The sequence below is a fragment of the Aulonocara stuartgranti genome, assembly GCF_965226115.1.
Source record: "Aulonocara stuartgranti genome assembly, chromosome: 15".
NCBI classification, from domain to species: Eukaryota; Metazoa; Chordata; class Actinopteri; order Cichliformes; family Cichlidae; genus Aulonocara; species Aulonocara stuartgranti.
This window is the reverse complement of record NC_138951.1, coordinates 10,025,539-10,039,742: the sequence shown is the minus strand read 5'-3', so window position 1 is coordinate 10,039,742 and position 14,204 is coordinate 10,025,539. Positions and strand designations below refer to the sequence as shown.

The 14,204-nt window shown below is 38.9% G+C and overlaps 1 protein-coding gene across 1 annotated transcript in view; it reads left to right on the top strand.

Annotated features, from left to right (window-relative positions):
• The window catches only part of LOC309688843 (potassium channel subfamily K member 2-like), a 30,502-nt gene extending 22,030 nt beyond the window's left edge, over positions 1 to 8,472 (top strand). Inside the window, exons 6-7 of the mRNA XM_082504863.1 lie at positions 209 to 351; positions 4,193 to 8,472. Coding sequence (XP_082360989.1) covers positions 209 to 351; positions 4,193 to 4,549 — 500 coding nt within the window. The 3' untranslated portion in view covers positions 4,550 to 8,472. The remainder of the gene's footprint in view (positions 1 to 208; positions 352 to 4,192) is intronic.
• Positions 8,473 to 14,204: the final 5,732 nt, after the last annotated feature.

The window sequence follows — 14,204 nt, the reverse complement described above, 5'->3', positions numbered from 1 at the left end:
TGGGGCTGATTTCAGCCAGTGCTGTTGGGGATCTTGTAGTAAATATTGGCACACATATATTTAAATTAATATTTGCAGCCATTTCTCATTTTCCAAGCAAAATGTAAATGAGAAATGACAGGCGGCTCGAGACTTTTGCACAGCACTGTAAGTATCCCAGAACGATGTGACCGACTTTTATAACACAGTTTTGTTTGTTGTTCTTCAGGTGGGTTCGAGAAACCAGAATACCTTGATTACTATAAACCCGTGGTGCTCTTCTGGATTTTGGTGGGCTTGGCATACTTTGCTGCAGTGCTAAGTATGATCGGAGACTGGTTTCGGGTTATCTCCAAGAAAACTAAAGAAGAGGCAAGTAGTGCTGTTAAGTTGGCTCTTTTGTTGGTTTTACTGACAACATAAAGCATGCAGATATGCAGAATCTGAACTGAAGTTGAAGAAAGAACTCTGTCAGCCCCTCGAATCCCAAAATTTATCTTAGAGTCTTATGCTAATAGCATCCCATGCTTGAGGAACCAAGCTCGTGGTTGGCACTTACTGAGAGGTCTATTAGCATTTTTCATTTTCACGTTTTTTTTTTTTTTTTTTTTTATTGCTGTTTGGCCTTTATTTCACACAAAGTATCCAACAAGTTTGGAACATTTTCCAAAGCCATCCAGCAGGCTGGATTAGAGTCTTTGCTGGGTAAATTCTGGCCCCCAGGCCTTATGTTTGACACCCCTGCTCTACAAAGTATATTGAGAAGTTAGTATTCAGTGAATTTTCACTCTTTAAGTAGCAAAGCCAACAAATTTGTAGTTAATGCATTTTTTTTCCAATGACAGAAAGGTTCAGGTTACTTTTTTTGTACCTGTGAGTACAAACATTTGGTCTGCAGTAAGTTAATAGTCCTGCACACTTTTAAAACAAACACAAGCCTAATCCAACCTAATGAATTGAATAAATAATCATAAAAGAATTTCCACATCATGAAGCATAAATAATCAATATAAGCAAAACTATGATCTGTTCATCTGAAAGATGGCAGCTGGAAAAAAAGCTGTTTTTAAGCCTTGTTGTTTTACACTTCACCCAGACGGAAGAAACTAAAAATCGCTGTGCAAAGGGTGGAAGGCGTCAAGTAAAACTGAAGCAATGAGTTGTTGTAACTGTCTAATATAGAAGGACACTGAGTTCAGCTGTGGCTCACCAATCAGCCTTTTAGATCAAGCGCTTTGTCTCAGAAAATTCTCAATCATTTCTTTCAAATTACAACCAAACAACTGTACATGTGTTAAAGTGTTTCACAATGATGCTACAGATTAACTATCCACAAATATAACTTTGTCAATGGAGGGGTTTCTTTACAGTTACTGAATATGATCCTATTTGTCTCGACTTTTTTAGTTTTTTCCTCACACACAGTTGAAAGTGAAATGCTCAATCTCCATCCTGGCCCCACCCTGTTATGTAAAAATGCCATTTTGTGCAGGACTTGGTCAAAATCTTTGGTGTGTTTGCAGTGGCTGGTGCTGATAAATATGATACTGTGCTGCTGTGGCAGGTTCATTATTTATATGTAGAAAGAATGGGAAAAGCCACACATTCATGCACACATTGAAGGGCATATAGCACTCTATAGTGGGAAATCCTTTCACAGCCATAATTAGGAGTACAGCTGTGTAGGCTGTGAGCTCCGCAGGGAATTGCATTACTGACAGACAAAGTGGGAGACTGAGGGAATGGATTAGGGGAAGGGAAGAGAAAGTGAAAAGACAGCAGGGAAAGCGTGCAGTGTTTGTGCTCCAATGTGCACCATCATTTTCAATTCAAGTGTACCTTAGAGCCTAATAAATAAACAAAACAGCCGGGAGAAACGGGTCTAATTCATAATGAAGGTGGGATCAATGATGTGTTGGCCTAACTCCCTCTTCCCTGTCACTATTCAGGAACCATAAATAAGCATACTGTGCAAAGCACATACAGTATATATCCGCCAGAGGCCTGTTCAGTAGGTCACACACAGCTCAATGACAAAAACTCATTTTTAATTCATTGCTTTAGGCTCCTGCATTAATATTCTTTGGGAAAAAAATCTCAACAGGCCAGTGATGAATGGTTGGGAAAATGTCTGCAACCTCTAATGTGTGTACAACATCTTGTGCCAAATGCAGCAAAAAAAAAAAAAAAACTCGCAACACAGACCCATTTCTAAAAATCACATTGAATTCGGAAACATTTTCCTGCTTTTAAGTCCTTTTAAGTCCGCTAACCTCAGGTTAATGATAGCACAAGAGAATGAGACTAAATGTACTAATGCTTTAAAGGTTTTTATTCTCATTCATTTCCCACTTCTCATAAAGTTCCACATCTGCTGTTGGCCTTTATGGTAGCTAACTTTTATTGCAAATAATGAATGAATGTTAAAAAGGTCTGTCGTGCTCATTTGTTAATTGGAGTGCTGGTATATTTTGTGGAAGAATGTTCTGGATAAGAGCTATTAAACAGGGGTTTGCACTGATTAACAGAAATGACATTTTATAAACCATGTTCATGTAACACATCCAAGTTTTTTTGTTTTTCCTGGATTTAGTGCTTCAACTCCATGTTCTACATTAGAGTTATAAAAAATTACTTTGTCTCTTCACATGAATTAAATTTTAATCTGACTGTGTGACAGAGGATGGCAGTAAAAGTGTCTCTAGTGTAGATGCTTAGAACTGTGCCAGAAATAGAGAAGCCTTGGGGTTGCCATGTCGGTGTCTCAAAACCACCCTTACAACCAGCAATAAGAAGACCAAAACCAGCCTAATATGCTGCAATGGGATCCCCATATTAGTACGGCAGTGTATGTACATGATGAGTAATGTTGGTAGGTTACTGAAGTTAACAAATTTAATATGAATTTTTATTTGTAGATATTTGATTTACTTATTTATGACCAAATTTGGCACATGGGCACATTTGGGACCCTAAAAAGTCTTATCCATATCGGATATTATGATCTCATCCGGTTGTCTAGCAACCTCCTGTCAGTTAAATTTACACATTTTAGCTTTTATGAATCTTTAACAGCCATTTTAACTTCAAGACAACAATAAATTTATGTCAACAGAATTTGAATACTTGGATATTGAACAATATGCTATTCTCATGGTCCTGTGTTTTGGAACCCTAAGTTTTGGAAAGTTTTTGTATTTTGGAACTTTGTATTCTTGGTTATTAAGTGTCCTATTTCAGTTGTGACTGGTTGTTTAGGGTTCTTAGTTTTTTATTGTTTTATTATACTGCTGCTGTGTTTGGTCTTGACAACCTTGGTAGTCTGTTTTTTTTTAGTGTTTAGAGTATATTTTTGAATGCTTTACATAGTCTAGCCTCCCCAGTGTCCTTAACTACTTGTTTCTGCTCCCCTTTAGTTATTTTCTGTTTTATTTTGGTAGCTGATTGTTTCTTGTTTTTAGTTTTTCTTCCTTGCCCTGTTTTTAAATTAGGTTCAGCTGTGTCTCGTCACCCTCCTGTATCCACTTCCCTTGATAAACTCAGTGTACATATTTAAGCCCAGTCTTTCCCTTCAGTTGTTGGCAGAGCATCTTATGCCATTCCTGTGTTTGCTGCCTGTTTCTGAGTTGAGCGGATTTAACCTTCTTTCACCCCAACCAGTCGTGGCACATGGCCACCCTTCCCTGAGCCTGGTTCTGTCGGAGGTTTCTTCCTGTTAAAAGGGACTTTTTCCTTCCCCATGTTGCCAAAGTGCTTGCTCGTGGGGGTAACTGTTGCTGGGATTTGGCGCTTTATAAATAAAATTGAATTGAACTAAACTACCTTTCATTTTTTCATTGGCCTTCAGATTCTGGATTCTACAATCACCCCGAATAAACGTTCACCTTGTGTTTAATTTTGTCAACTTTTAATGCTATGTTAAAAGTAGCCCAAATCTGTGAGAAACCCACAAATCTGGCAACCCTGAAGACAGCTTCAGCTCTTTGTCCAAAACGTGCACACAAATTACCAACAAGTGCAACTGCACAATCTATCATAATAATTTTATCACTGTAAAATACCAGCAATGATATAATTCACACATGTTACCCAAACACAAGTAAACAGAGACATTTAGTGCAACTAGACTTTTCTAACACCAGGTGTAGATAGAGAAACTTAGAATCACGTGTTTGATCGCCTTCAAACATCAATCTTCATTCTTTTTCTGCAGGTTGGGGAGTTTCGTGCACATGCAGCAGAATGGACTGCAAATGTGTCAGCAGAGTTCAAAGAGACCCGCAGGCGACTCAGTGTTGACATTTATGACAAGTTTCAGCGTGCTGCATCCATCAAGCGCAAGCTGTCATCTGAGCTGGGTATTAATGCGTCCATCAACCAGGAAATGACCCCTGGCAAGAGGACGCTGTCAGCTAACTTTTGTGAGGACAGAGAGGGTTATCCCACAGTGAATCTTTCCCTCAGTCCTGTCCCGGGGGCCCTGGCGAGGAACGGCAGCCTTTATCTAAACGGCCTCAGTCCAGAATACGCCGACCGACAGGAGATCGCCATCATCGAAAACCTCAAATGAGGAGCAGCGTGAATAATAAGATTTGGGGAGCTGTGTAAAATACATCTAGCCACTGACAGAGATTACAGATACAAACATGCTTTTGTGTTCATTCACAGAGCATCGCTGATGACATACCCAAACACATTTGTTAAGTAGACTGTGTTCCAACCATCGCATAAATCAGTCATGAAGCCATGTACCTTCATGTGTGTGAGCCTCACACATAAAAACACACAGTTTGGATTTAGTCTGTGAAAGAAGTCTGAAGTCTTTATGTCATCAACGTGACTGACTGACTGCTGTGCTAGTGACTGAGCCAAATAAAAATAAAAAATAAAAAAAATTGTTCCAGACTGGAGCAAATGATTGTATTGGAGGCATGAGCTTGAAGAAAAAAAGAAAACTCCTCCTGAGCAGAGGAAGGAAATGAAAACCCTGTACCGAGGTAGCAACACACTGGGCATCCTGTCCTCCTACCCCCTGCAAACAAAGACCAATAAATTCATCAAACTTCGGAAGCAATAGACGTGTCTGTGCAAAGCTCCTGCTGAATTTTTCAGAGGCCCTGAAATCTGCATCAGATCGAGAGGATCCTCACTGATAAAAACACTGCATCATCAACAATGAACACGTTCTCTACAAGGCAGCAGCTCTGTGCTAACACAAAGGAATGTCCCTCTTTCTTTTGCATTACGCTTGTTACAGCATGAATTTATATGCCTTGCATCTGCCGGTCAGTCTGCCCTCGCTATAGAGATGAATGTTGACGTATTAGTTCCTTTGTGACTGACATTCAGTTTCTCATTATGAGGAATATTCCACTTGTGCCTTACTAAAAAGTATACTGAACCTTTGAGGATGACGGTGTGTGAGAGACTGAGCAGCGCTGGTGCGAGCTCTCATACTACTTATTTTTGAGAACAGCAGTGATAATCATGTGTTTGGGATGTGTCTTGGAAAATAAGTGGACTTTTTTTTTCTTTGACTTGAGGGAGTTTGCATGACAAGGGAGGAGAAAGCATTTTGAGATATATTTGATTACTTGAGGTAACATTTGAGAAAAGGTCACCGCTTTATCAACTGTCTTAGTTTTTTTTTCTTTAACCATCTTAATGTGCCGACAGTTACATTAACCACAGTGCCAGGCTTTCTGATCAAACCCTCTAACTCGAGTATACCAAAGCTATGATCCTGCTTTCCTGACAGAAGAATAAGATATTTCTAAAATCTAGCATTTCAGGGTTTTGAAAACTGAATTTAAATGAACTTCTGGCATTTGAGGTACTGTAGTAGTAAAATATCCGAAGCTGTGAGGCACATCTCCACCTTACCGCTCTCTGTGATTGAGCTGGTTGGGGAATAGTTCCTCTATTCGTAAAGATAAGGTCTGTTATGTATTGTTGTTAGTGAATGTATACAATCAGAAATCCTTATTTACTGTGTGTCACATTAGTGACCCGATTAAGGCTTTACAGATATACTAGAGGCATCATATAGAAGAAGAAATTATTTAAATAAATGCTGCTCACTTACAGGTTTGGGGATGATGAAAATTTATACTAATGGCAGGAATGTTATTCAGGCACTGCCTATATCTCACTTCCACTTATAATTACTCTATTAATCTATGAATATGAATCTACTTCTTCTTTTAAATTATTAAAATATAAAAGTTAATCAATTTTTAAGGGATATTTTCCATTTTTGTCTCTCCTAGTGTATAGTGCATCTTGCTTGTCTGATTTTGTTCAGTGCATTTAAACAGCAACAGCTGGCACTGTCCCATTCATTTAATAGTGCCATTTACAGTTTTGCAGTTTGTCTTATAAGATGATTTGTTATGCCATATCAACCTTCCTCCATTCTGCTGCCATTAAATACTGCTAATTTGTCAAAGCTGTTGGCATCTTAGAGGTACCCAAAGTGTCCTTTGTCTTGACACTCCAGTTGTGGCAGTAGTGAGGCCAGTCAACCCTTTAGTTCAAGCACACCAGTTACCCTTGAATGCCATTTAACATGCAGGGGTAATGTAAATGAGGATGTTTTAGCAAAAACCACAATCTGGAAATTGAATGCTAAGCTAAACTGAGAGCACAAAGGCCCCAAATGGGACACAAATGAAGTTTCATGGTTGATAGGTTTGTGATTTATAGCACCTCCCCCTGCATCCTTATATGGTCTTTGTTGTTCTTTCACACTTTACAGTTTGGCTTCATCTAATATTCCCATAGCTGCTTTGCCAAGACACAGACAGTGATGAAATTCAGGGAAAAGTAAATTAAAACAGCTTGAACTAACCAAACAAGGTCTTATATAAGGATTAGTTGTCAAATATGTATGTCCATGAACTACCAATTGTAACGTTTAACTAACTTAACTCCAGCTTATATTAGCTTGATATTTCATTACTCATTTAGACGACTTTGGGGGAAAAAAGTAGTTTGTGATATGGTCAGCAAAAGTGACCTTTTAATCTGACCTCAGGATTATGCCAGTACAGTTTTTCTATGTATCTAATATGTTCCAGTTCATTTAAATAAATAAAAATGCAGAAATATGTTTCATTTTTGTATGTATAGAAATCAAATCTGAAGTAATTCTGCTCTTACAAAAAGAAATCATAACTATTGCTGCATATCATCCCATCTCCTAAAGGTGTAAGAAATAGTTTTAATATGTTTTTATTTTTGTTTGTTTGATTTTTGCCTTTCTAAGATCTTTACAGGCTAAGACATTACTTCAATTTTACTTCCCAAGTGACATTAATCCCCAAGTGTGACTCAGTTTAGCGGGCACAACATAATCCCTGACATGTTTTCTTGGTTTGAGCAGAGTCTGGTCGTGTGTGTTCGTGTATAAAAGCCATTCGCTATTATGTGTAATAAAATCAAAGGGGCATCACTGAGGAAAATAGAAAGGAACTTTAACAAATAATACTGTTACTTCTCTTTATGTTTCTAAAAAGCAATCAATATCATGTAAACACTTACCTGTACCATGTGCTGAACTGCAATACACTGGGAGAAAGACTATTAGTACATAATTGCTGAGTAGTCTGAGGAAAGCCATCCCAGCTTTAGTGTAGCTTCTCAAAGCAAAGACTGTGCTGCTGCTTCCCTTGTCAGATACGTGATTAACAGCCTGTGAGTGCTGCAGAAAGTCAAGGAGGACCGTCAATGAAGTATTATATAACATGTCAGGACACGTAAGGCCACATGCACATGGTGGTTTGTATGACCATTAACGACTGCACGACTGAGCGTGTGCGTTCGGGTTTGAAGAAGCTCATTAAGTTTCCGCCCACACACATTACGTTTCCTTCTCTTTTCCCGAGGTGACAGTTTTTAATTAGGTCTGTAGCTCACATCAGAATCCTGATTCGAGCATGGTGAATGTATCCACCCATCGTTGACAGCTGAGAGGAGCCTCATTATAGACGTTAGCACATGCATCATTTAACGCAGCGATAAATGCTTGCAAAGGTGTTCCAATAGCTCATGTGGGTATGCTGTGAAAGGCCTTTTAAAGCTCCAGCCCTCATTAATTCAGAATCAGAATGTCGTAAACAAGAATCATGTATCAATCATAGTCATAATAACAACTTGGGTTTGGAAGATGCATGAGAATTTTACAATTTGTGATGGAAGGACAACACAAATAATTTTCACTGTATTTTTTTTATATATTTCTATTTGTTGAATATATGTGAAGGCTTCATGGACACGTGATCTTTTTTTTTTTTTTTTTGAAACATGACATCATCAAGTGTTGCATGCTATTTTAAATGTTGTTTATTGATCATGAATTTCCTATCCGGGGCTTTGTTTGGTTTTTAAAAACAATATAGCATTGTATGTTTCCAGTGTGTTAATGTATGGTATGTCACATTAAACCATGACCACTTTTTTGAATATTTAGAATAAAAGGTTTTATATGAAAAAGGTCATTTTGTTTTTGTTCTAAAACATGATTTTTTTTAAAGCACAATTTTTTTTTATTGTAACATTTTACAAATCCAATGATAAGACAAAAAAAGACTGTCTCTCTGTATATCAGCGATTTCTACTAAAGATGTAGAACTTTTTAAAAAATGAATTATATGGTTTTAGCTTAATATGATTAACCAAATAGCTGAGCACTGTAAATTTCACCAGATTAACACGGTAACAGTAAATATTGTATTTGTTAGTGATGCATGGGGCACATTTAGTGTCATTATTCCATTATTCCTGCAGCAAAACAAATATTGCTGTTAAATTACAGTAAAGTGCCTGAAGCTAGATTTCTTTCTGGTAACAGTATTTTAAATAAATCCTGCAGCAGACTGATAAAACGGGACTAATGAGCTCTGAACTTTGCTGAAACCTTCTGTTAATGTTTTTGGGAAGTCCAGCAAAAAGAGCACTGCAGTAATCCAGTCTACTGAAAATGAATACATGAGTGATGGAGGCTCATGTCTTGGTTATATTCCTAAAATGGAAGAAGGCTGTCTTTATGATAAAAATCAATGTGAAGTTTAAGCTCAAATCAGAATCTAAAATAAGACTTTTACTGTGAGCTAATGTAACTAACGTATTAATTAACATATCATGTCTGATTTTAGGCCCAATTAAAAGAACTCACATTTTGTCTTTTGTCCTTGTTAAGTTTTAAGAGGTTTGTGGTGATCTATTTGTTGCTGTCAGTCAAATACAGTGTTAGAGAGTTCGTCATCTATCTCAGATAGGTATAGCTATGTATCATCTGCACAACTATGGTAACACATTATGCTGTGTGAACAGGTTGCCAAGTTGTAGCCCATATAAGGGCAAAAGTAATAAACCAATACAACTGCCATGTGGAACACCACAGGAAAAGTCATGAGTGGCTGATACCCAATCTTTCCTGTCAGTGATATATGATCTAAACCATGGATGTCAAACTCATTTTACATGGTGGACCACATACAGCCCGCTATGATCTTAAGCGGGCCAGAAGAGTGAAGAAAGTCCCTTTCTCTAAGTGTAAAGAAGTTTAACTACACATTTACTTCCTGAGATATTGGGCAATTTCAACAGTAGGTTTCAGTTTTTCTACATGATAAAGAAATTTAAGAAATTTAAGAAATTTAAGAATTTAAGAAATTTAAGAAATTTAAGAAATGCTGCTGTGGTACAGCAGCATTTCTTAAATTGGGCTTAAATTGTAAGAGGCAAATGTGTAGACTTATAAAAGAGGTTCTAGCAGCTCATTGCCCAGATTCTCCTGTAAGTATAAAGCAGGAGGTTTCTCTTAATTTACAGGAAATGCCCCTTTTTTTCTTAGAATGGTAATTCTATAGTAGATTATCTAATTGGCTATTCAATTATCTATTGCTTAGCTATTTTGGTGTAGTATGAATGGCAGTGAGGGAGGTCTTAATTCGTAAGATGAGCTCTAAAATAAAAAATACAGTTAAAAGACCAACATTTACGGCCTCATTCACATTTTCTGAAGATGTCCAGTAGTACATCTTTAGCACGAAAAGGGAAGGTTTAATCTGTAATGAGTTTGAAGGTTTTGGTCTGTAATTAGTTAGTATACTAGTATCAAAGTTTGATTGCTTTAGTGGTTTAACTGTGGTTGTTTTAAAAGTGGAAGTAAAAACTCCAACCTCAAGTGATGTGTTAAGATCATTGCAACAGACTCAGAGATTCAGCAAAAAATGTGTTCCAGAGAAGGAGTGAGGACTGGATCTAGTTGTGAGGTGGAGGACTTGCAAGGCCATACAAAAGGTATATTGCTTTACATCAGCAGAAACACCATCTTGAATAACTGCCAACTTGTCCAGAATGAACTCTGCTGCATTTCTTCTTGATAAACAACGTGTGTTTTCTGTGCACCTCAACAATAAAGGACACAGTAGTGCGATAATCACGTAAGTAATGACGCACACCGTCTGATAATGGACAAGTGCTGACAAACTGATCTGAGTCACAAGCTGCAAAATGCTCGTCATGGTTCACAAGCACAGCATGGACCGAGAAGCCTACTCATGAGTGACTGCACTGACACCTTCACTTACCTCGAACGTTTTGTATTGAGAACTGTTTGTGCAATAATGTACAATTCTTCTCTAGGTCGTCCTCGACTTTCTTCTGTGCTAAATACAGAAATACCGGTACATAAAGCAATTTGCAACAAAAGCACTGACGTCTCTCCGTAGCCTACTACAGTTTCCCTTAATGAAAACTGACAGGTTACTTAATGACTTTCAAGATGGAGAGTGACATTGCACATCACCTTCCAGCCTCTGAGCTGTCAACAGACAGACAGGACTATAAGCACATTCTCGAATGCTGCATTTCACCAAGAGGACACAGCTTCTGACTCTGCTCTTTTAAGAAAGGCTATGATTCACTGCTCCTTGCCTTGCTTTTTATTTTGTAGACTGATAACAAAGTAAGTATTTAAACAATCATAATCCACAGGTTTTATAACTTATTTAACAAACAGGTTGTGTATACAGGAAAACTGCTTTAGCTAGAATTCTGTGAAACCCTTTTTTCAAAGCCCTCTGATCTTGCAGCTGGCGGAAGACTTTAACTGTATATAGCTGTTGTGGACCTTTGTAGTCACTCCACTCTGAAAAGGCTGCTTGTGATGTACTTAATAGCAAAGAGGTAGACTACGGCATCCTGAAAAATGCAGCCACAGAGCCAACTTGGTTGGAAATTCGTTCATTAGTGATTCTGTCTGCAGTGACATCAGAGACAAGCTGTGACTCAGCCACCAACCACAATCGTCTGTAGTTGAAGAGGTACATGTTGAGGTTACCTCACACACTGAAAGCGAGCTGGAACTGTGTGTGGGTGCGTGGGTTGTGTGTGGAAAGACTTTGACAGGTCCTTTGTAGACTTTCAGTTCTACAGTTTTTTAGATTATAATTGGCCTCATGATGACTTTTTCTTAGATATTTCTGTTTCTTCGCACTCATTAAGCGCCGCTGAGTTGTGCAGCTGTGACAGCAAAATAAAATAGAAGGTGGAAAATTGTTTTTAAGATACACAATGTAACACACATTTACTTTTGTTGTTCCACTGTTGCGTTGAACACTGGAATACTCACCTTTTCATTTGGCCTTTAGTCTGTCAATGCTCAATATTCCCAATGCACAATATCTGTAATAGCAACGCTGTAAAGCCTTTTAAGAGCATGCAACATGTTGCATTCAAGACTTTGTTTTTTCCTCCTTTGTCATTCTTTCCATTGTGCATTACACATTGTGAAATGATCAGGACCCACACAGTGTTCAATTGTCACACTGAGCGCCTTTATTTTTTAAATACAGCGTTCCCACTGCTTCAGCGCTCGGAAGCCAGCTTTTCAGCTCCTTCCCACACCCCACGCCACTCCTTCCTGAGTCCAGGCACTAAAAAGGGGCAGATTTCATTAGTTCTAATTCCTCTCACCTGTCACCTTGGTCCTCCCGGCACAGCCCCGTGAGCTTACTGTACCACCCCTCCATTGCAGCAGAGCCAGAGACCACACCCCTGCCACAGACATCCTTTCCCCACTAAATTAAAATGCACTTTGCAGCTTTAAGAAGCTAAAGTGCAGACAACAGTAGTATTCTACTAGTAACAGTAAAGTTTGAGAACTGTATGCAGTGTGATTCCTGTGGAAATTTAGCCCAGAATTGAGAGACAATTTTCAGAAATATTTTCAAAATTAATTCTCAAAAATACTTTAATGGGTGAGCAACAATGCAGTACTCTGATATTGAATCAGTTTGAATGTTTGTTTGTATTTTATCATATTAATGTATTGCTGCTACTTAACACAACAAATGTAGCACGGTTGTATTGTACTAGCTGACTTTTCAAAAGAGTGACCTAACAAGCAGTTAACTAGTTAGCAGTAGGTGCTGCTAGCATCTGACAGAGCCATGCTAGCTATTTCCTCATCCACCTTCTCAATACACTATTGCAAGCAGCAGGAGGAAGACGGCACCCCCGTGCATTTTTCAACAGGTTGCTCTGTGCTGATTATGAAATGTAATTACATTTTACCAGATACTGGGGAAACTGACAAGGTGAGCTATTAAAAAACAAACAAAAATGTCCAGTCATAAGGTATTTAAATGAGATTACGAAGCCAATTATAAAAGTCAAGCAGGAAACAAAGAGCAGCTCTTTAAAGCCAGATTAACAATATTTAAACTCTGACCTTTCTATTTGAATCTCATTTTCCTATCATGTGCTGGCTGTTGCAGAAAGGATATCCTCCCATGCTGGGAAGATGAATAACATCCTGACCTTTACTTCAATACTTGCTGAAGAACACAAATAGATATCATTTAAAGAAGGTGTCCCTGATAAATAGAAATGACAATTATAAAGCTTTTAAAATATCTTTAAAAATTATTCTACAGTGAGCTGATACATTCTAGGATACGACAATTATTCAGTCCAAAAATAGTAAACTTCATAATTTGGATCATGAATAGCCATCAACCCACATAGCAAAATTGGTATGGCCCCGATCTGGCCCACACAATGTGCTTACACGTAGCCCACATACCGCAAAGAATGACGGCCCTTTGGTGGCCCAGATCTGGTTTGCCAGAGGTGGCCCACACATGGGCCAGCACAAGGCCAGTTGCAGACATACTGGTGGTCCTGTGCTGGCCCATGTGTGGATTACCTCTGGCAAACCTTATCTGAGCCACCAAACGGCCATCATTCTTTGCGGTATGTGGGCCATGTGTAAATTGTGTGCAGCCACGGGCCATTTGCAGACACACTGCTGGCCCTGTGCTGGCCCAGAACAGTTTCAGCTCTGGCCCCAGATGTCAGCCTAATGTGTACCTTAATTAATCCATGTAATAACAACGTGCCGGAACATAATAGTGCAAAAGCAACATGACGGAACTCTGTTCAGACATTGAATGGACTGAGTGCTCTACAGCACTTTTCTACTGTCTCAGATTGCTCAAAGTGCTCTATACAACATGCCATAATTACCCAATCACACACACTTTCGTTAAACTGAGTGCTTCCTAACGACATTTATACACATTCAAGCTCTTGAGATGCAAACTGGAGGAGCCAGGGATTGAACCAATCACCTTGCAATCAGTAGGTGACCCGCTCTACCTCCTGAGCTACAGCCACCTGCTGGCACAGATGAGTAAACCGTCACTAGGTTTTGGATAAAGTGTACACTCACAAACCTGTCAAATCTGCATTTGAAACGTTGGCTACTATAGCAGTATAGTATTGCAACGTGGCATTTGGATCTTCTAACTAAAATAGGAAAATAGGAACATAAATAGTGCCATCATTGCCAGACCTGGCCCACATCTGGTTGACATACACCCTGCCATGACACCGGTCAGTCAGAAGTGCCAGCTTGATGCCAGATCCGGGCCAGACCTGTTTGTTATGGGCCTGGGCCACATAAACCAAACCACAATCGAGCCAGATATGGCATGTCATCACATAGACAGTACCATCTATGCCAGGCCTGGCCCATATCTGGATGACATACGTCTTATCATGCCAGAAGTCAACCAGCAGAGCCGGCTTGATACCAGATCTGGGCCAGATCTGCTTGCTATGTGGGAAGGAAGCCAGGGCTTACTTTGCATTCTGTTGCAGCCTTAAAGTTACGCCTGTTTATGAGAATTTCATCATTTCTCTTCAAACTCCTA